Source organism: Maylandia zebra, linkage group LG18 (assembly GCF_041146795.1).
Source record: "Maylandia zebra isolate NMK-2024a linkage group LG18, Mzebra_GT3a, whole genome shotgun sequence".
NCBI lineage: Eukaryota > Metazoa > Chordata > Actinopteri > Cichliformes > Cichlidae > Maylandia > Maylandia zebra.
The window spans coordinates 28,226,388-28,249,343 of record NC_135184.1 but is presented as its reverse complement, the minus strand read 5'-3'; the positions used below and the strand labels follow the sequence as shown (position 1 = coordinate 28,249,343).

Here is a 22,956-nt window from a genome sequence, read left to right as displayed (position 1 = left end):
GAGCGCAAGACCGCACAAAACCAGCCGGTGCACTCTTGCAGTCCTGGGACGGATTCTCATTGTACTGTCACCAATTTTTTTTCTTCCTAAAACTATTTTTTAATGGTTTATATATTTCACTGGATATGTTGGTGGGATTTTCAAATGGCATTTTCCTCCTGTTCTCCTGCGTGTTGCTGGAACCCGTGAGTACACTCCGCTTAAAAACTTGACTTTTCTCATGACCTGATCTTGGGCTCGCTGTCAAGAGTGCCACAGCTGCTTGCCTGATTTAGCAGCGTAAGCTTGACCACGCAGGTCACTGCGATAAGCCAGCAAACGGGTTTAGGGCTGATACGCATGCGGTCCTCCAGAGGTGTGGATGCAGGGCGCACCGCTGTGCCCCCGTGTGCAACTTAATTCCGTTTAGCATGTGTGGATGACGGGACTAATTTGGGTGTTTTTTTAAGGGTTTATTTTTTTTTTCTTTTTAAACCTAAATTTTTGGAACGAAGTTCAAGTTCAGATAGTTCTTCGCTCCAGGTTTCTCTTTTCAGCAGCAAACAAAACGGTGGTCCTTGACTGGGATCGTTATTGAGGGACATTCATTGTCCTTTTATGACCAAGGTTAAGATGCATTACCAGGCGAAACAATGAACTTGGTTTCCCTTCAGGACACCATGGTAACGGCCCCATTTGTCTGCCTCTGCAGCCTCTCTGGTCCTCACCACGATTCTCTTCAAACTGTCTAATGTAGAGAAGCATGTATGAATCATACTGGAATTTAGATAAAATCCCCTACAATAGAACACCTGCACATCATCATCTGTGCAAACTCACAGACTGTTGGGCTCTTTAGCACATGAGTTTGATAATAAGAACGATGATTAGGCTGGTGAAAGTTTCCCTCTTTCCAACTTGCTTAAGGCTGCACTGATTGGTTAATGACAACCTGTTGTCTGGCCATCATCATGGGTGAAGTGATGCTGCAGAGCCTGCAGGTGCAAGATAAATCATAATCTAAATGAGGAAGTCATCTTCTGTATGGAGAGAAACTGGAGTCCTATGGGCTCATTTCATGGCTAACAATAGCCACAGAATACCGACTGATTAATGCGATAGAGAGGAGACTCATATATCCAAGTAAGAGCAGTAAATCTTCTGCTCCTGCAGATGGTCTGTATACGTCCCAATGGTAAATCCTCATATTTCACACCGAATCACTTCATAATTCCCAGTACATCATGAGGAATGAGGGATATAATGGAACGGGTCATCTCACGCGTCAAAGTTAAAGATTCACTTTTTGAAGTTCATGAAAAAAAACTTTGCAACAACATTTCCTTTAAAGATTAACGATTTGTCAAATGGTGCCGAAGTTTTTTTTGCATGCACCTGCACCCTGTCAGTGCTGCTAACACTTTTTAAAAGGCGACCACTGGCCAAAGAGAAGTATGTAAAATACATGCAAATACTCTCTTCACAGGTGTTTGCAGTGGCCACACAGATGTGCGACATGATGAATGAAATCGATAAGGAGAGGATCATATGCGAGGCTCAGATTGAAAACAGAACAACAGGTATGTCAGATGCTTCGTATGTGTTTACTACGAGCTACTTATTCTGTCTCATCTTAATTCACTAATGATACAAGTGAGCTCTGATTGAAGTGACACAGTGAACTCCAAAGACAACAAAAGCTGTCCAAGCCTCCCGTCTGGCTTTAGATTTACACCTTGCATGATTGAACACTGTTTTCCACCTAATGTCAGCCCCTTGTCACATATGCAGATTCAGTTACAGAGAAAACTGATCCCGTTTTTCATTTAAAAGAAATGCTATTAACAAATGCTTTTACAGTGCAACAGTGAAGCTCACCTGATCTGTAGTTTTTTTATGCTTTTGTTTTTTTGCAGCACATTATACACAGTGTGTACATGAAGATAGTTGTGTTTCATAGAGCCTCTGTGAGTGACTGAAACACTGTTGGAGGCATTATGGGACTCTGTTTGTTTCCAAGCAATGCAAAAGTAATTAAACTCTCATTATGTTTTTAATTTAAATTTGCAATAGGTTTAAATGTTGTCAGATCCTCAGGGTAATCGTGCAAATGTACCCTGGTAAGGAGATTTTTCATTGCGACAAACTGTTGAGCAGGTGCGCTGTGAAAGTGGCGTGAGCCGATTGTGCATCCCGGGAGGATACACACTGTGGAAAGACACGGAGATCTGTTGAATTCAAATAACAGCGTGTAACGAAGGGCACAGAGCTTTTTTATTAGTCATCGTGACAGCATGTTAACTCAGGTCATCTGCTGTTATGGGCCCAGCATGGCTGTAATGCCAGCTGACCTAAACTCACACGTATTGGCTGCCATGGGAACGCCAGTGCTCCGCCTTCACCTTAAACAGGCTGCTGTTTCCCACTTGAGGGGATTCATGTGTGAAACACTGAGCAAAATGTGAGCAAAATTAAGTTTCTCTCTATCTTTGGGCATGTGAGTTTAGGTAACATGCTTGTTTTTGGTCCCTCTCCTTCTTTGTCTCTCTCTAGGTTGCAGTAGGATCTGGGACAAAATCACCTGCTGGCCCAGTGCTGATGTGGGAGAGGTGGTAACCATCCTTTGCCCCAAATTTCTCTTCTTTCACTCCGAGGATGATCGCGAACGTAAGAATCAAGCTTGCAATATACGTTGCATATAGGTGTGTGTTTTAAAGAGAGTTAGAAGAGAAAAAGCACATTAGTTAATTTTACTCTTAGAAGGTTACAGTAATAAGTTAGTATTTAGTTATTTGACTAGAAAAAGTGAAAGCACATGGTAGAATCCATACATTTGTGGTGGAAAGTCACTGACACCTATTGGTAAATACATAGAGAAATTATAGAAGGTCTCAAAATGCCCATTTTTGCAAAGGTATCAGCATCAGCACTAAATTAAAGGGCAGTTTCTTTATACTTGCTTCACCTCCCCATCAAGCTTCATGGATGAGTAATCTTGCAGACAGACAGACGGACAACACTGAACATGCACCTCAGTGATTTCTTAAATATATCTGTGACTTAAAAAATATTTACAAGCAGAGTTAAAGCTGCTCTAAGTCATCTTTTGATATAAACAACAAATCTAATATCAAGTCATAAAAGTAAAAACGTTACCTGTAGCAAATGAATGCACAGATTTATCATCCATTCAGTCCCCAGTAGCAGAACGTAGAAACAGTCCGAGGAAATTTCCCCCAGAATTGCAGGAGACCAAAATCAAGCTCAGAGGACAGAAAATATTGGTTTTACTTTCGTCATGCAGACGGAAACAGAACTCAGTATCTGCAGAATGCAATGGTTTGCTATCATTCGCTAACTTTGTGTATAACGTAGTAATATGTCAATGATCTTTATTGCAGTGGTTGATGTTACAGGGCCACAAACCTGTTGACCAATTTTGAATTTCAAAGCCTTTATGTTTTGTATTTCTGGCTGTTGTCAGAGTAGCCTCAGGCTAAAGAATAATTTGCCTTCATCTCATCCAGTTTACTCTTAATGTTCTTGATTGTAATTTAGAATCTCTAACTAAACTACCATGTTTTGGGGCTGTGGGAGGAAGCCAGAAAGTATCCTTGCAGGTACACACAGAAAGGCCCCAAGAGGCTAGTGGCTTTGAACTTTTGACCTCCTTTCTGTGAGAGAACAGTGCTTTCCACCCCACCACCATGGCACTATTGTTGTAACCAAGGTGTGCATATGAGAATCTCAGAAAGCACAAATTGCCGCTCTGGAAAGCAGATGGGCTAAAGCAGGAGAAGACCCGGTGCCACTTCTGTCAGCTAAGAACAGGAAACTGAGACTACACTTTGCACAGGCTTGAAAAAATTGGACAACAGAAGATTGGAAAAATGTTGCCTGGTCTGATAAAGCTTTGATTTTTGCTGCAGCATTCAGATGGCAGGGTCAGAATTTGGTGAAGACAACATGCAAGTCAACAGTTCAGGCTGGCGATGGTACAGTGGGATGGAGGACATTTTCTTGGCTCGTCACAAAGCTCAGATCATTTCAAACTGGTTTCTTGAACATGACAGTGAATTCACTGTATTAAAATGCCCTCCACCATTACTACATGTCAATCAATAGTAGGTAATGTAGGTGAACAGAAGATTCATGTCATGCACGAGCAGCTATGGTGTCAATATGGACCAAAATCACTGAGGAATGTTCCCAGCATCTTGTTCAGCTTGTGCCACTGACAATTAAAGCAGTTCTGAAGGGAAAAGGGGGTCCGGCCTGGTACTAGCAAGGTGTATCTAATAAAGTGGCCTGTGAATAGTCACCTAGTTGCTAAGATGCTTTAAAGTCTCTAAAAAATAACAAATCTATCTGAGAATTTTAATGTAGTTTGGCAAACATGCCACATTCAAGATAATAAAAACAATTTCAGTCTTAAAAAGCCTATAAATAGTACATCACATGATTACTAAGCCTTGTAATGCCATTTTTCTTTTTTATGTCTGTATCCATGAGTCTGAGATTAACCTGAAATTAAATGTGTATTCATGGAAACATGAGTTAAGCATGGGATATTAAAATGAATCAGAGAGATGCTGGCGTGCTGCTCATCTCGATCCCTCCTTAACTTCCATTTTGTTTTTATTGTTCCAAATATCCCTGCTATTGAGCCTGTGCCAGTATCATCACGCTCCATATCTGAGACCAGAAATAGAAATTATGGAGTGTCCTAGTGGCTCATACTCATGATGCTATTTTGGCCCTACAATCTCTTATCTTTTCTACCACCACATCTTGAATATCATAAATAATACAATAAAATTCAAAACAGTAGCAGGAAACAAGATAACAACTTCCCATGTAGACGCCATACACTCATTAAAGAGCCACACTGGTTATTTGTTCTTTATTTGGTGAAAGCCTAACAGGGAAGTTGTGCTAATTATCTGTAAAGGAAAACACTATCCTGGGAATTTTCTGGCTGAATTGCACCATGTCTGTACAGTAGTTCCTGGGAATGTACCCCTTCGAGTTTCCTCAACATCTCCATTTGTCAATAATCGCCACGTAGCGTCTCCTCAGTTAATCACGAAGTAAGAGTTGATGGAGATGTTTATTTGTAGTTGACTGGCAAAGGGGCTTTAATTTAAAATTGGAGCCTTGAGAAATGTATCAGGTACAAACAGCCATAGCTGTAAAATCCCAGGTGTGGCTCTTTATAAAGCTATGCTAATCATAAAAAAAGAAGAAGTTTGCAGTGGCTAAATTTACCACGCTTTGTGTAATATTTATTGGCGGTAACAACAAAGCTGCATGTTTGAGCTGTTTGTTTTCAAAAATAATATTTTCTTGATTTATTCGTGTTTGTAAAGTTGTGGTTGGTCCGTTAGCTCAGCTCCTGCTGCTGATAAGACAGTGAAAACATATGAATAAACCTCTCCCTTCTATATTTTGAACATAGTGGCCGAGTTGTAGCACTAAAGGAGACGCTATACACCGATCAGACATAACATTATGACCACCGGTCTAGTATTGTGTTGGTCCCCCTTATGCTGCCAAAACAACCCTGAACCATCGACGTTAGCAACAGATCCTTTAAGTCCTGTAAGTTGTGAGCTGGAGCCTCCATGGATCAGACTTGTTTGTCCAGCGCCTCCCAAAGATGCTAGTTTGGATTGAGATCTGGCCAAGTCAACACCTCAAACATGTTGTGCTCATCAAACCATTCCTGAACCATTTCTGCTTTCAGCCACAGCTATCAGGGGATACAGTTTCCATGAAAGGGTGCACATGGTCTCCAAGAATGGTTTGATAGGTAGTACGTGTCAAAGTAACATCCACATGGATGTCAGGACCCAAAGTTTCCCAGCAGAACATTGCCCAAACCATCATACTGCATCTGCTGGCTTGCCTTCTTCCCATAATTCATCCTGGTTCCAGGTGTTCTCCAGGTAAGCGACACACACGTATCAGTCATCCACGTGATGTAAAAGAAAGTTATTCAGTTAAGGTCACCTTCTTCCATTGCTCCATGGTCCAGTTGTGGTGCTCGCGTGGCCATTGTTGGCAGTTTACAGCCTATACACAACGACTGATGTCTGTGTATTCTGACACCTTTCTATCATAACCAACATAAACTTTTTGGGCAGTCTGAGCTTCCGTAGGTCATCTGTTGTCCCCACGTGCATCAATAACCCTTGGTCATCCATGACCCTGTCGCAGGTTCACCACTGTTTCTTCCTTGGACCACTTGTGAAAGAGACTAACCACCGCAGACCAGGAACACCTCACAAGAGCTGCACTTTTGGAGATGTTCTGACGTTCAGTCGTCTAGCCATCATAATCTGGCCCTTGTCAAACTCACTCAAATCCTTACGATTTGAGGACAAAATGTTCTCTTGCTCCCTAATATATCCCACCTACTAACAGGAGCCACGAAGAATAGATGACCAGTGTTATTCACTTTATGAATGATGATGTCAGTGCTCATAATGTTATGCATGGTCAGTCTACACCAGTAAACATAATATTTGAAAATTCAAATTTGATATCATGTTAGTACTACCCATAATATCCTGACTCCCCTGCTCCGAGTGCACTTCAGTCGTTAATTAAAGATGAATTTGACTAATAGCACTTTTGGATATTTTGTATAGATAGATGTATAGATGTAATAATAATATCATAAAAGTGAATTGTTTTGGTCAACAGGATCAAATAATGAAAATCCAGACTGAACAACACATATGAATCCACCCATGTATTACCCACTTTCATAATGGTACATAGTCTCAGCTCTGTTCTATGTGCACTGCTTGTCTTTGGGAATGTACAGGACACTTTTCAGTACAGCATATTTGCTACGCCCACATTTAACCCCAGAGCCATTATCCGGTTCTATAACCGGATAATGGCGTGCGATGTCTTGCTACCATCTCCGGGTTGAATTGCAGGTTTCCTGAAATGTTGTCCAACAGTCTGGAACAGACGTTGAGGTATGTTTGCTAATATTTGATGGGTGTGCCAAAAGTCTTACCCTGTCAGCAGCTGCATATACTGTAAATATATATATATAACACCTGACATTTAAAAAAGGTGGAGAACAAAATAAACGAGCTGCCACAGGTGTAGCGCACCTGCACTCGTACTTGTTAATGAAAACACTGCTTGTATCATATACTGAACCTGGAAAGGAGGTCCTATAGCTGTAATCTAGCCAGTACTTGCGGAATATGCAGGGTACATTAGAACATTTTGTACCATCGAGTAAATATCAGCTACATGAACACTCAGTAAGGGGAAGAAAGGTTGTGTGGGAAGCTGTTATGTGGCCCAGATGGGAGATAGTATGATATGAGAGCGGATAGCACTCCAGGGAAAAGACGGGGCAGATGAAGAATCACTGGATCTGTGGGGTTGAAGTCAGAGGAGGCATATTTCACAGACATGTCAGGAGGTTTACAGGATCAACAGCCCCCTCTGTGCAGTGTTGTGCTGCATTGATGTGGACCATATCAATTATGCAGCAAATCACCTTATCAGCACAGGTGTCTGATGGTTAAACCTGGTCTACATTCAGGTCATGAAAGAAGGACTACTGAAGTGATGATGAACGTGCATCACTTTCTGTGCAAGAAAGCAGGAAAAAAAAGGTTTACGTCATTGAACCACTGTGTATTTTTCCTGTTATTTAGTTGTCGAAAGCTCTTTAAGGCCTCGGCAGGTTACAGACACACGATGCATACATTCTTCTTTGTAAGCGTGTTTCACAGAATGTCATGAAGTCTAATTTAACCTCACTCCTGAGAATCGTTGCAAAAGACTGAAGGTATTGACACATCCCGAGCTATTCATTTTATAAGCCTCACACACAAAAACAAGCATTGCGAAACATGGCGCCATAGAGATTCGGGGTCATAAATTTAGTTGAGACAGAGTTGCCATTCTCATGAACTCTTTACCTAGCAGATCTAACACAAACATGCAGCCATTCATCTCTTTTAATAGCGCTCACCCTCTCTACAGGCTGAGAATGACAGAGTGCCCAGCTGTCAACAGGTTCACCTACATGCTGCAATGTGAATTTGACATGAAGTTGATTTATAATAATACTATGGATCAAACATTTGGATATACTTAGATAGGATAAGGCTTTGACTGTACAATACTGGAGGGAAAAGCCAAGAAGTAAAAAGAAAATAAAAATGATTATGGGGTGATGAACTTGAACACTGAAAATCCTTGCAGTCATGTTTTGGGGAATGATGAAAGCATTCTTCTGGCAATCCCTCAAACAGGCTAAATCCAGTGGTGGCATGGGCTGAAACAGCAGGGGCTTAGCTTCGCCTTTGTGTCTTGTCATGTTGTTTGAGGAAGCTAAGCCTCCATCTTCTCTGCATTACGCTGCTCAGGTATTTGTGAGCGAACCAAATTTTGGTGCCAAATACATTCTATGACTTTGGCTTGTTGGTCATTTCCCAACTCGGTGCTGATTTGATAGCGGCTGCGGAGTGATACGATTACGCAATGTGTGGAATGTCCTACATGTTGATTTCCACAGCAGCATTCAGGACGTGGATTAATTTGTCACCAGATCACGGAGCTTCCATTCTTTACTGGTAGGAAGGGAGATGAGGAAAGAAGTATGACATAATAAGAGACTGAACAAAAAGCACAGAGCAGTCAATCCATGCTTCAAGATTAGACGCTCATGAAGGGAGGGACATGAGTTTTCAGGTCTAATTAGTTCATGGATCCATTTCTAGCTTTCGTCACACTGTAAAAATCTAAATCCTCTCTGTATCATATGCCACATATTCTGCCTTTCTATTACATATGCAACAAGTGTAGAGGACGTAAATAGGACCCAAAAAGAGGCCTTTTCAATTGTTTTTGCTTTTGTTTTTCCACAAAACTTCGGAAATAGAAACTTTCTGCTGTAATCTGCCTAGCACTGAGGTCTGACCTGTACTGTACAGAGCTCCACTTATCTGTGCAGGGTCCTGCACTCAGCTAAGCAGATTTGCAAAAGTATAGACTTTCTATACTTACGTAGAAGTACAGATACTAGTGTTAAAAATACTCCAGAAAGCCTCTTAAACGTACTCACAGTAAGAAAGTGAAAAGTAGCTCCTTGAAGAACATTTCTACCACTTATTTTTGTGCAACACTATCTGAACCTTGTGCTCTATCATTGTAAAAATAAAATAATATTAGTAGATGTGAATATAAACTTTATTCCAGTCTAAATTTGAATTCTAATAAAGCTTGAATCAGGTAAGTAGAACATGAGCAGAGAAAAAGAAAGAAAATGAAAAAACAGCTCTATTTTGTGTTTCTTACATTGTAGAGGGTGACGTTGCCTCTAAACATGAAAGAGGTTAAATGGGAGGATTCAGCATGTGGGGAACCCTGAAATCAGTTGCCTCAGTGTGGGGAAAAGAATCATAAATCACAATAATTTCTATTGGGAGCTCCAGTAGATTTTCTTAGTGTACAGGCTGTGATCAGCTGATCTGCTGCTTCAACTGGATGTAAGCAGATGTTTTATGAGTTGTCTTGGCTGATTTCCATCCTCGACACTGACAGTACAGTGTGTATTCTGTCTTTTTTTCTAGAAGGTATAAAATTGGTATGAAGGTGAAATTCGCTGAATGAATCTCAGCATCATCAGCTTAACTTCAGATTCATCTCTGCTGCACTTTATGTAACCTAACTCTGACCATGAAACCACAGCCACTGTGCACCAGTCACACACTGTTCTTTACTTTAAACCCCTCACAGCAAACTAACCTGTTTATTCTGCAGAGGATTTTCATGCAACCTTTAAATAACACAGCGAGTCTACGTCAGTTTGTTTTGCAGCAGGTTTCACAATATGAAAAAACGTAATGTCATGTGTACAGACCAGATATCTGATTTAAAAATGTGAGAACTTACATGTAAGCTTTAAATTTCCAGTTTATCAAACACCACTGATCAGTCCTTATCTTTAACCCCTCTTCTTCCTTTCCTGTTCTGTCTTTCTTATCTGTCTCCATCTCTGAGTGAAGTTAGCTCTTTCTTTTCTCTCCCTGTAAAATACAGCACAGGAATACTGGACCTTTAGCTAGCAACACACTGTGAGACAAACTGCACACAAACAGTTTATGTGTTTGCTGATGTTTGTTGAGCTGATAGCAGCGTTGGATTTGAAATTACCTGAGAATTAAAAAAGATCACTTCTGTGGGGCTAGCTAGATGCTGAAGTACCACAAACATAACTTAACGACACCTGCAGTTGTTCCAGTGTTGTGCCAAAAATAATAATAATAATAAAACAAACATATAAAAATGCAGGCCCACTTTAACCCCTGACTATGGCCCACACTTTTGCCTCTTTCATCTGTTTTATACCACATCCTCTGGTGATTAATACACAAGCAGGACTGCCTTTCATGTGTTTCTGTTTAGGCTCAAATAGGTTTGATGTTTGGAGGCTCGCAGTGACGAAGCTAAGCTCCATTCTCCTGTAGAGCAGGACATACATATCTATGTCTACAGACATATCTAATCTTCAGCACTTCCAATACAGAAAATCTCTGGCCTGCTGTACGCTACTCCGGACAACTACTGGACTCAGCTTTAACCCAAAAAGCTTTACTTTATCTCGCTGTAATTTCATTTACTTCATTGTTCTCGCAAGTTTGACTCTACACTTAATTTTAAAAAGTTCTATCTTTTGTTACCGCAAATCTGCAACACTGTATTTTGGTCATGCAGTTTTTTAATTGTCAGTCTAAATGCTCCTTTCACCTCTGCCCTCTGTGGGCAGAACAGACCAAAATATCCCTGCTTGATTGATGGCCACCTGGTGTTTGTGTGTACAGCCTTCACATAATTAAGAAACAGATGGAAGCAAGTGCACATGGGAATTGCCTCAGCATCTCTGAGCCAGTTGGGCGGCTGAGCCTCTTCAGTCATTCATTCTGTTTCCTTTGATTATTTGGGTGTATTCCAGGGAGACATGAGTCTCAGCATGTTTTAATTAAATGCAGTGGTATGTCTGCCCTGCAGCTCTTACAACTCCCATCTCAACAAGCACTTTATTGTACTGTTAAAGGATAGCAGGAAGAGCGGCGTAAAGAAATATCAATAATTTCCAGTGTTGTTCCTCTGTCCCTTTGCTCATTAGGTAACCTGTCAAAGACCTGCACTGCAGATGGTTGGACCTCAGTCAGCATGGACTCCTACATAGCAGACTGTGGATATAATCCCAACACCACCATGGATAGCCATGAAGTAAGTGTGGCAACTGGAACTTTAAGTGAAATGTCCCACACCTGATGACCTGTGTACTGAAACGTATTGTTACAGGAGATATTCTTCCACGCCATCAAAGTGGGATACACCATCGGTCACAGCGTGTCGCTCATCTCTCTGACAGTTGCTATCGTCATATTGTGTCTCTTCCGGTAAGGTGATCCATCGTAACACTGCTTAATGTTCCCACATAAAGACAATCAAACACCTATTAAAGCAAGAAAACCCCGTCGATCTCTCATTTCCTGCATTTTATTGAGGTCTTACAGTCTTTTTAAACAGCAATGTAACTGGATTAAGTGGGAGAAGTCGTCCAAATGTGGGTGGGTGCAAGCAGTCACCAAGTCAAACCGTGAAGTCAGATCACTTAGATGAGCATCTGTTATTCACTGTATGCTCTGTCCTGACCTTAAGGTCACAAGGTCGTGGAGAAAAACGCATGTGAGTGATTGTTGGCGTAGATCATTAGAACAGGTTTAAGTGGCAAGTGTGTGTAGCGTCTAATAAACATCAGCTGGCTGTGCTTGCATTTCAGGCTGTTTGTGTGTCGCGGGCTAAACAGCAAGCGCTGTGTTTACTCTTTGGGTTTTTTGACATGCGATCGGGTTTGCATCCTGGAGCGGAGACGCAGGATGTTGGCAGCGCCTGCTGTTTATGTCGGGGTGCAGATGTGGCGTTCATGCAGCTGAGCGATACTTCATCGCAGCTCAACTGTCCTGCTGCATTTACGCAACTCACCCCAGGTCATCGTGTCACGGGGAAGGTATTTGTTTGAAAGCAGGTAAAAGAGAGAATTTACATTAGTGACATTTTCTCAGCACCCCCTGCTTCTCTCCCCCTACACACCGATTTGTTCTTGTTTGTTTCCTTGCTCCGCATCCCTGATAAATATTATGTCCCTGAAAAAGCTACATCCAAAGTGGGAGACATGCAGAAAGCCTTTCATGACAATTGCAGGGTTTAAATGAATTGTGACATTTAGATAGCAGCACAGCAGAGCACGGTGGTAGGAAATTACAAGGCGATAATCGTGTACACTAAGTGCTTAGAATGGCTGCTGTCCTGAGCTGAAACGCACATCTGTTCTGTGCTCATCTGAACTAAGTCAGTGAAGTTTCTAGTGCATATTCTCTTGATACACGCTTTTTTTCTGATGATTTCCGAGACACATGAGGAGCTCATTCATTGTAACCAGTCGGGATGCATTAGGAGTACTTTGCCTGTTCATTTTCTGTGTATTTGTATTCTTCTTCAGGAAGCTGCAGTGCACAAGAAACTACATCCACATGCATCTGTTTGTGTCTTTCATACTGAAAGCTGTGACTGTTTTCATCAAGGACGTGGTTCTGTACGAAGTCGGCGAGACAGATTGCCAAGCATCTGTGAGTACGCCGTTCACCGTCCTTTCTCTTTGCTGCTGAAAGCTCTGCAGGATGATTTTTCTATTATTGAACTGGTTGCGCGAATTGATTTCCCTCTCTGCCTAACTGAAGTTCGGCATCGTTGCTCAGCAGCCGCTTTCCCACTCTGACTTTAATGCTTTGTCTCAAAGTTTACTCAGCGTTCTGGGTGTAGCAGTGTTTGCCGAGGCACTTCTGCTCTTAAAATGATGTTTCCCTTTTCATCTGTGCACCAGGATGTTGTGAGAGTTCCTGTTTGCCAAACATTAAGCCTGAACTTGAACATTAAGCCTGAACTACAGACAGCTTTGTCAATAAATCACATTCAGAGTGCTGTATTGACTTTATTACCACAACATGCCACAACGTCATAACTGATAAGTTAAGTATTTAGATAAGCTCCTAGATGTGGCATTGCTCCCTCTTATGTGATTGATCAAGTCACCAATGTTAGTGCTGCTTTCTTGCCACTTTATTACCAGAGAGGACTGGATCAACTCGCTATAAATCACCCGCTTTACTATATCACTAAGTGCTGTTGCTTAATGGCTGAGTTTAGACATTTCTCCTTCAGGGTACACCGGCTGCCCTGACCTAAACACAGCTGCTAAATATCTCACAGATTTCTAAACTCCTCAGTGAAAAAGCAAAAACAAAAGGAGTAAACTTTTGTTTACTTGGTGTAAGGCGCACTGCTTAGCTTGTAAAAATACAGTTGGGGTGAAAGCGGAAAACCTCGTGCAAAATAACACAGAGAGTTGCAAGAACACACATTCCTAGTTTTAATCTAACCCTGGAAACAAATCAAATGTTGTGTCACCACTTCATTTATGTGGATAACTAACTATAGACAGACCTCATAAATTGAAAATATGTCCTGTTTAAATTATGTCATTTCAGGACATTATAAAAACCTGGTCTTTAGAAGGTCTTAAAATACAACCTAAGAAGAAATATGAAACATGACATATTAAATACAATTTAAACCAAAATGCAAGATGCAGTGTGTGAAAAATTAACTACACCCTTACTGCTTCCAATTAAGGAAGGAATTACATGGATAGGTAGACTGTTCAATGCTCAGAAACTGCAAAAAATCCAAGGGCTACATTTTAAACTCAATAGACCTCAGTTAGTGTGTTAAATGTTAAAGTTCATGACAGTATATTTAGAAAAGGACTGAACCAGGGTTTGTAAGTATTGTCAGGACAAAGCCTCTTTCTTTTAAAAACCAACTGTCAAGCAAAGTGGAGGAAGCATTATGATTTCGGCTCGCTTTGCAGCCACAGGACCTGTGAGTCAACCATGAACTCCTCTGTATGCCAAAGTATTCTAGACTCAGATGTGAGGCCAACAGCCGAAGCCTGGCTGAAACTGGACCATGTAACAGGATGATGATCCCAAGCAGAGCAACAAATCTACAACAGAATGGCAGAAAAAGAAAAGGTTTCAATAATTACAGTTCAGATCTCAACCTGACTGAAATGCACTTGTCATGGTTAGTGCTGTGGGGCAGGCAGGAAGGAGGACCCAAATGCAGGACTCACAGACGGAGGGTTAAACTTAACGCGCAGCTTTATTCCTGGGAAAAATCTCGAATACAGAAAACAAAAAGCGAAGCATAATAACTAGAGCTAACAAACTCAGGACTCAAGGAACTGGAAAACAAGAAACCTAAACTAGAAATCAGGAGCTACGGAGACTAGGAACACAGAGGAAACGCACAGCACTGAGGAGGTGTGTGAAGGTTAACGACGTGACAACAAGCAGGGGAAGACTGAGGACTAAAATACACAGGAGGATCACGAGAGGATGGAGAGCAGGAAAAAAACACAGCTGGGGCAAATCAGACATAATGAGACGAGGGAAGATGTCTGTGAAGGTTCTCAGTCATCCATCCGAGGGAAGGCAAAACTAGATACACTGACATAGGACACAGACTATGAAAATAAAACAGAAAATACGACACGTACACTCAGACACATGACTGACTGGGGAACAAGAGAATAAACCCGAGGGCAGAACTAAATCTAAGAACTAGAAATCATAAACCCAGAAGAACTAGAGAGCTACAAATGCAAAACAGAAACCGAAACATGGTTATAAACCAGGGTGAAACCAAAGATTACTAATCCCCATCCTCTCGTGATCCTACCAGTGTATAAGGACCCTGACAGCACTACTGGGACCTTAAGAGAGCTGTGCATAAATGAATGCCTGCAAACTTCAATGAACTGAAGCAATGTTGCACAGAAGAGTGGGCCAATAACGTCAACCCAGCAGGACAGAGAGTACCAAGCAATGTTACATTTGATAACAATGAAGAACGTGGAAAAATAATAGAACAACAGTATAGTTTGATAACACTGAAATAAAACTAAGTTGCAAACATATGCATTTAATGTGTATCAAGTGTGATTGTTTATCTTAGATAAGTGAGAATGACCCTGATGTTAGTGGAACAGAAGCTCCCTGACAGCGTTAGAGAGGCTGGTTCTGTGTAATGTTTTACACTGACAGTACTTTGTCTGTTAAATATGTTAAATATTCACATTGTTCTGAACAAGAAAACAAATCCTATAATTTTTTTAGCTTGGCCCACGGGGACTAAAACTGGCCTGGCTAGTTTAAAATGTCTAGTCTGTTATGTTGTCCTCATCTTTTTAAAGGTCAATGCATTTCCTCTGGATATACCTTTAAAGTGTGAATGTTTTAGGTAAAAAATACATCTCTGCAGCCGTGTTTAACGTGATATGAACGAAAAGTTAAGTAAATAATGCCATCAGAATTGAACCATATGTTGCTGCTGTACAATAAGGCAAATTCCACAGTAAAAAGGATTTATTTTAAACTTGATATCTAATACAAGCATCTTAGGACACTTCTGCAAACAATGCTGGTTTTAGTTTTGAAACCTTGTTCAAGTGTGCATGCAGCAGGACAAAACTGAGACTTTTGGAAATAATGGTCCAGGCACCCACGTGTGCTTCCTGTTTATTCGTCTCAAAAGCTAATCTAACACATTATGGATCGGCTTACAAATCTTGTTGTGATGTCATCTTTCTTGTGTGGGTACTCCACTCTGCCACCTGCTCAATTATATGCTTTTAGCAATAGCTGCAATTCACAATCATTAGCTGAAAGTGCTTTATGTTGTGAGGTATAACCAATGTTCCCTCTAATTTTTCATGTGTCTGAGCGAACACACAAACCTCCTGAGCGGTCCCTTGGACCACTGTGAGCAACATTAGACGTGTGCACTGTGGTCACGCCAGCATCGAATCCATCCAAGTTACATGGTTTATTAAAATAATCAAATTACAGCATTTACATTTATGTTAGACTACTTTTAATTACCTGCTTTAGCCCACTTACAATGAAAATTAAAAAAAACAAAAGAAAATCTTGAAAACAAAACTTTCTTTTTTTCTTTTCTTTTTTTAAAATAAAGCTCTGACCAGTATTATGAGAATGAGTCTGTGGTCTGAGAGAGAGTCCTGTAACTCTCTGTCTGCAAAATACAGTAAATAATGACAAATGTTGGGCAATTAATTATATAGTTACTTCTTCAAAAAAGTAACTGAGTTATGCAAACAAAGTGTTTTGCAGCTGTTTACCTAAAAATGCAGTCAAGGCAATTTTTAAAAAATAAACATTTCAAACTATTTACAGAACAATCAGCTGTTCTGCATCAAATTTGATGCCACACAAATTATTTGTGCCACTCCAAAAATAATTTCTGTCCACTATGAGATAAAGGAGAACAACAGCCTGATACCTGCAGGCCTGACAACAGGAGATGTATCACTGCTGTAACACTCAGCAGTCGCCTCATTGTTCTGACACACACAACAAAACTATTGACTACACTACACACTGACTACACACTAACTACACAAGATTTGCGCTAAACGTCGCAAATCTCTCACATCTCAAAACACCGCCGTCACTCCTAAAACTCCCCCCTTCCTAAACAACAAAATGCCATGTTGCCATATCATTTTTTGATTGGTCGACATGGTACATTTTTCCACCAATAGGAAAGAGTGGGGGTTTTTTTGGTTTTGTTTTTGCTCACAGGCGGAGAGTGCTTTCAAGCGTTTTCCTTATAAAATGCTGTTTTTACCGTTTCTTCCTGCAGTAAATATAAACAACGACAGTATTCAGGAAAAAACCAAACATTGCATATTTTTATCATAACTCTGGTTTTACGTGGCCTATCAACACAATTTAAAAACTGGTATAAAGTCCACACTTTTTCCGTCAGTTGTTCCGTCTGTCCTGCTCCTGCTCTCTAACCTTAAGTTGTTTGCTTAGCTCAGCTGATTAACAACTTTAGGCCGTCTTGATAGTGAGAGTGGAATTTTAGGCTTCTTCTAGTTCTGTTTAACTCAATAACAATATTTGCCTGAAAACATTTTCCCATTTGGAGTTTTAAGTTATGGTGCAGACATTGCAGTGGGTCAGTGTGGTTTCTCCTAATATTGCAGCAAGGAGCTTTAAACTTGGATTTCAGTTACATTTACTGCAGATTACAGATCTAAATGGTCAAATACTCTGTCAGTATAATCAGCCCAACTACAAGATAGCACATGTGTATTGACCTTTAATTGCTATTTTTTGTGCCCTTGGGATTAGTTTGCTAAAAACGTCCTCAAGTAACCTTTTGAATCATTTAAATGGAAATAGATTTATATATGTATCTACATTCATTTGCACATTTCTGGTAAAGCCAATAACATGTTAATGTTTTTTAGGTGGGATGCAAGGCAGTGATGGTTTTGTTCCACTACGGGGTCATGGCCAGTTACTTCTGGCTGCTTGTGGAGGGCCTCTATCTTCATGCTTTGTTAGCTGTGTCCTTCTTCTCTGAGAGAAAGTACTTCTGGTGGTACATCCTCATTGGGTGGGGTAAGTGTTAGCTCTCATGCCAGTTATTGATGAGTAGGCTTACAGGTCACTCTCAGAATCTCATTTGCAAGGGGATCGGATGTGTCCATTTGTCTGTAGTGTCAGTGCAGCCATCAGGCAACCTGAATGCCTTCATTAGTCTTTACTACAACCACTGGATCCGTCCTGAAGCCTATTGCAGCTGGCATAAGGCAAGAGGCTGGATACTTCCTGGACTGGCAGTTGGGCCTTCACAGGGCCAAGACAGAAATCATTCACACTTTCATACTTGCAGCCAACTTAGACTCATCAGTTACCCTAACATGCATATCATGGGACTATGGGAGGGAACTGGAGTATATATTATTTTATGTAAAAGAGGTTTAATACATGCAGCTGCTTCAGAGAAATACTGAACTTTCAATCTGCACATGAATGAGTTTTCCTTAGTTTAGCAGCAACAGGCGGCTGGCACCCGTCCTCATTGTTAGAATTCAGTCAAAGAGTCCAGCAATGCTTTTGGAAGGCAAATAGCTTTATGTATGTATGGCAAACGTAACATATAAATAAATTAAATTCTTTGCTGAACTTAGAGATCAAACAAGTAGACCTGAACTGCTATATTTCAATTTCAACAGCAATTTGGTCCCTGCTTTCATCAAAATTCATATATTCATAAAAAAGTTGCTAGGTGGAACCTTTGAGGAGTTTCATCTTATTTTCAGTTAAAATCTGAAAATATTTTACCTTTTGATCCTTCAGTTGCCTTTGACGTATATATTCAACAATATTTATTTTCCCTTCACAGTGAAATAAATCTAGAAATAGGCTTGAAATGTTGTGTCTGCAAGCAGGAAAATGGAAACAAGCCTTTCCCACAGATACCCAGGATGAATCAGTATTGGCACAGAGCACACATGAGTCGTGTTAAGAATGATAAGCATAGCTAAAAAGCAATATTGCTTCAGCTGTAAACGCATTCATAAGATTAACAGTGTGCTCATGCCCAAATGTGGTACAGATAAATAAATAAGTATATAAAATAATCTATAAAATAAATCACAGAGCTGATCATTTCTCTCTGAGAAACAGAGATCATTTTAATGTTGAAATAACTTAGAGGTAATTCTGTTTGTGTTGTAATTTGTCTGCAGGGGCTCCGACCATCTTTATCTCAGCGTGGGCGATAACGAAGGCTTTTTTAGATCACCCTGGGTGAGTTCATCTTCATCATGTTTTCTTGTTGATTAAAGTGAAGTTATCATTTGGGATGCACTGATTGTGAAAGTCTTAGCCAATACTGATGCAGATATTAGAATTACAGTTCTGTGCAAAAGCCTTGAGCCATACTTTAGATTTTGCTCTGAAAATAAGTGCAGCGACTTTTTGAAGCGTGCATACATCCATGGAAATATAAGAAGAAACCAGAGTTTGTATCATTGTAATGATTTTCAATATTTGGTATGAACAAACTCTTAGTCAGCTTTCATGTAATTTCTTTAAGAAGTCTTCATGAAAAGTCAAAGCTCCTCTTCTTTCATCCATTACAAAGATTAACAGCTGGTCTTCGGAGCAATTTTGCTGCCTCTATTTACAGTCCAGTGATGTTTTTTTATGATCTCTTATTGAGAACTTCTTGTTTGCATTTCCTTTTTTCCTGTCAGATGCTGGGAGACAATTGATGACGGCCCTTGGTGGATCATCAAAACCCCCATTTTAATCACCATACTTGTGAGTCAGTGCAGCTCTTTGTGAGTAACATTCCAATCTCAGCTTAATGCAAAATTAACCAGTCTGCTACTTTCGTGGCAGGTGAACTTTTTCCTCTTCATTTGTATCATCCGGATTTTACGGCAGAAGATGAATTGCCCAGACATTGGAAGAAAGGAGTCCAATCAATACTCGTAGGTATTCAGTGCAAAATGTCAGCATCTTGATCATAGTGCAGGTTGCAGTCATTTCTTATCAGGTGATGCTAATTTAATTAATTTTGCTGCTGTTAGGTTTTTATTTTGACTAAGCTCTTGCACAGTGACAGATACTCGACTCTGGCCTTTGTGGACCTTAACACGGCTGAACATGAGCTTTCTCTTTACTTTTTTTTCCTCCCATCTCATGTTTTTAGGAGACTGGCTAAATCAACTCTGTTGTTGATTCCTCTCTTTGGCATAAACTACATTATTTTTGCTTTCATCCCCGATGACATTCACCCACAAGTGAGGATGGTGTTCGATCTTATTCTCGGGTCATTTCAGGTAACGTCCCTGCATTAAGTCTGCAACACTTTCCAAATGGTGCACAGAAGCAGGCAGCACTACTTATAGATGAATGTGCGGATTTTATGCTTGAAATATTGTGTTTTAGACGAAACCGCTGCCGCAAGTGGACATCCTTTCATTTGATTGCAAAGTTTTATGAAGATAGTTTGTCAGATGGAGCAAATGAATGCTTGGTTTTGCTGACATGTTTAACTTTGTACGCTTGAATAACGAGTTTGCTCGTTTGCTGAGCATTAAATTGAAAGTAAACTCTGAGAGCAAAGTGCAGTGATGGAAGCTGTGCAATGGAAAGTTTTTCTCAATTTATAACCGTTGTAGTTCAAAGTGATATCTCCTGGGAACATTTCCCAGGGGATCTGGATGATAAACTTGCTGTCTGAGCCTGAAGTTGGTCGTCATTTTACCATCATTATTCATACGCAAGTATTTTGAGTGTTTCCCCAGCTGTGCGATCATACTTATATTTATGTGCAACAACAGCTCTTACAGGGCGGAGTGTGTGTGTGTGTGTTTTTTCCCATCTCTTCAACAGGGTTTTGTGGTTGCTGTCTTGTACTGCTTTCTAAATGGAGAGGTGAGTAAATTCTAACAAAAAAAAGCTCTCTGAGATAAATTAGCTAAATCCTGTGTTTCATGCCTGCTTAACGATGCTCCTCGTTCTGTTTGTCTACCTCTCTGCTTGTCCTGCAGGTGCAGTCGGAGATTAAGCGTAAGTGGCGCAGGTGGATGCTGCAGAGGTTTCTGGGTGCTGATACTAAGTACCAGCAGCCCTCCATGGGCAGCAACGGCAACAACTTCAGCACCCAGATCACCATGATGACCAAATGCAGCCCCACAACACGCCGGACATCTGCGTGTCAGGAGCGCCTCTCGTCCATCTGATATCCAGTTAAAGTTACTGTCGCTCTTTGATTTAAATCCTTAGGCACTGAATGTGTGGCTCGCATACGCTGTTGCCACAGGATCGATATTGGTTACTGAGTATTTTTAGCGATTGCCTGTCAAAAATTGAGTGAGACTGAATTTTTCTTGCCAGAATTGAAAGGTAAAACCGCTGTAATGAGAGGCCTTTGGTTAGGGAGGTCTGCACCAACAATCTGGTTTCTGATATTTGTATGAAAGCCAATGTCATGTGGAAATATGTACAGATGGGCTCATACTGCATATTAGTGCTTTGTTGATATCTGGAACTGGAAAAGGCTACAGGCAAGTTATAAAAAGTTGGTCCTCAGTGTAACAATAATGACAGTAACGTGCAAAGAGAAAGCTCTTCTTAACCCTCATGGACACTGAAGTGAATTCAATGTCCTCTGACCAATAACACCAGAGACAAGCTGCAAGATGTTTATCAAAAGGGTGTGTGACAGAGGAGGTCTCCAACCACTAATGGCCCATGTTGCTTAAGGGAACAATGGAAGCAGCTTTATTGACTGTGTCAGGCTGCTGTGAATCTAAAGCACAGGCAGTGCAATGGAGGTTCCTAATGCTGCCTATGACAGTTTTATTCAGGGGATACTCTGCTGAATTACTGCCAGCTAACATTCCAGAGGAGAGACTGAATCTTCTGCTTGTGAAATTCAGTTCAGATTACAGAGGCTTTTAGTTTTTGTCTGAGTGCGCAGTCAGATAACAGATGGACCAGCTGTATTCTATTAATCCACAACTTACAAGACTGTAAATAAATACGCAGTAACAACAACTTACTTCCATTAACTGGATTGCATGGATAGTTTATTCCGCTGCATTTATTTTAAATGTATTCATCTATTTTATTTCTCTAGTGAGACAAGCAGGTCAAAGTTTTCATTAGCTGTAAAATATCTTGTTACTTACAACATGAATCGGCATGCTCACGGATCCCAGACTTTTCCCACTGGTCCCACACAATAGTCTGTATATAAAAGATGGAGGGGGCCACCGTGACATCGCCTGTGGGTTTGTGAACTCCTGTTCTGAAGTGTCAACTTTAACTGTGGCTGTTGCAATGTTGGGTTTTTGAAGGTAGAAGTGACCATATTTACACAAGGATTATTAACTAATGCAAGCAAGCTTTGCTAGCAAGTTGCATTTGTAAAACGCGTGGATGCATAACACAGAGAGATGCATAAAAATGAATGTTAGGCATACAAATATAATAACAGGATATCATACACCGAAACTTCTTGGACTGTCTGTTAGAACTTTGTGCAACAGCACAGACACGGTGTAGACGTCCACTTCAGTGACTTGAATGAGCTGAGGTGAGGCCTGGCAGAGAGTTTGTTGGCACCGACCTGCCACTCAGCTGACTACGGTCCTAATAATGTATTAAAACAGAGATTAATACAATGTAAATGAGCGAGGAGTTTTAGAAAAACAAAATCACCCCTTGTACATCAAAATTAGTTGAGACATTCACGTTTCCCTCAGGTTGTAACAACATGATTACTCAGCGTTCTTCATAATCAGGTCAAAGTATTTATTTTGCCAAATTAGTTAATTTGTGGCCAATTATAGGCAACACTTATAGCTTCAGCTGTCGTTTCTGTTTAGTGCTAATTGAGAGATGTGAGACTAACACGGTAAACATTTCACCTGCTGTTACGGGGAGCACGTTTACATAAATGCTAGCGCTGAGCACCGCCTGCCTGGCTTTGGAGCTCACTGACAATTTATAAAGCTAAAAGACATCACAATTGTTGGCGTCACGTTTACATTGCCCACGCATTTTCTGCAGAATAGTTTTGTACGCTTACATGTTCGGCGTCAGATTCCGTCAGAGTCATGCTGGTGCTTATTTTAGTTCCAGTTTTTGTGGTGTGTGTGTGTTGTAAACTGAAACTGAGGTAAAGCTAACCTAAAAGTACCTCAGACAGGGAGCTAGTGATGTGGATAAAGAGTTGGTTTCTTGTGAGTTTTACGGTGATGCTCTTTAGTGCTCAGGTGTCAACTGGAAATAAGTGTTTACATTTGAAAGTACTTCCTTACTCGTGATATTTGCTTACTGTCAGTGTAAAGTTGACAGTGTCTCTCTTGTGTTGCCATGTAAATACGTTATTGAACAAAATGTTTAATGAAGTTGAATAAAATCATTTGCACTGTGAGGACGGCTCCAGCATTGTTCATGCACT

General features: G+C 40.6%; 1 protein-coding gene across 1 annotated transcript; it reads left to right on the top strand.

Annotated features, from left to right (window-relative positions):
- Nucleotides 1-22,929, top strand: LOC101468532 (vasoactive intestinal polypeptide receptor). The gene is made up of 13 exons (XM_004565369.3): nucleotides 1-185; nucleotides 1,466-1,559; nucleotides 2,533-2,646; nucleotides 11,150-11,256; nucleotides 11,332-11,429; nucleotides 12,533-12,659; nucleotides 17,435-17,588; nucleotides 18,722-18,782; nucleotides 19,232-19,298; nucleotides 19,380-19,471; nucleotides 19,693-19,822; nucleotides 20,379-20,420; nucleotides 20,537-22,929. Exons 1-13 carry the CDS (start codon nucleotides 126-128, stop codon nucleotides 20,726-20,728), a joined length of 1,338 nt encoding a protein of 445 aa, XP_004565426.1. The 5' UTR covers nucleotides 1-125; the 3' UTR covers nucleotides 20,729-22,929.
- The last annotated feature ends 27 nt before the right edge of the window (nucleotides 22,930-22,956 follow it).

Bases quoted from the DNA above. Each gene is read 5' to 3' on its own strand.
- LOC101468532 (XM_004565369.3), top strand. From the start codon at position 126: ATGTTGGTGGGATTTTCAAATGGCATTTTCCTCCTGTTCTCCTGCGTG. The intron at 186-1,465 runs GTGAGTACACTC...CTCTCTTCACAG, and splicing joins CCTGCGTGTTGCTGGAACCC to GTGTTTGCAGTGGCCACACA. The intron at 1,560-2,532 runs GTATGTCAGATG...GTCTCTCTCTAG, and splicing joins GATTGAAAACAGAACAACAG to GTTGCAGTAGGATCTGGGAC.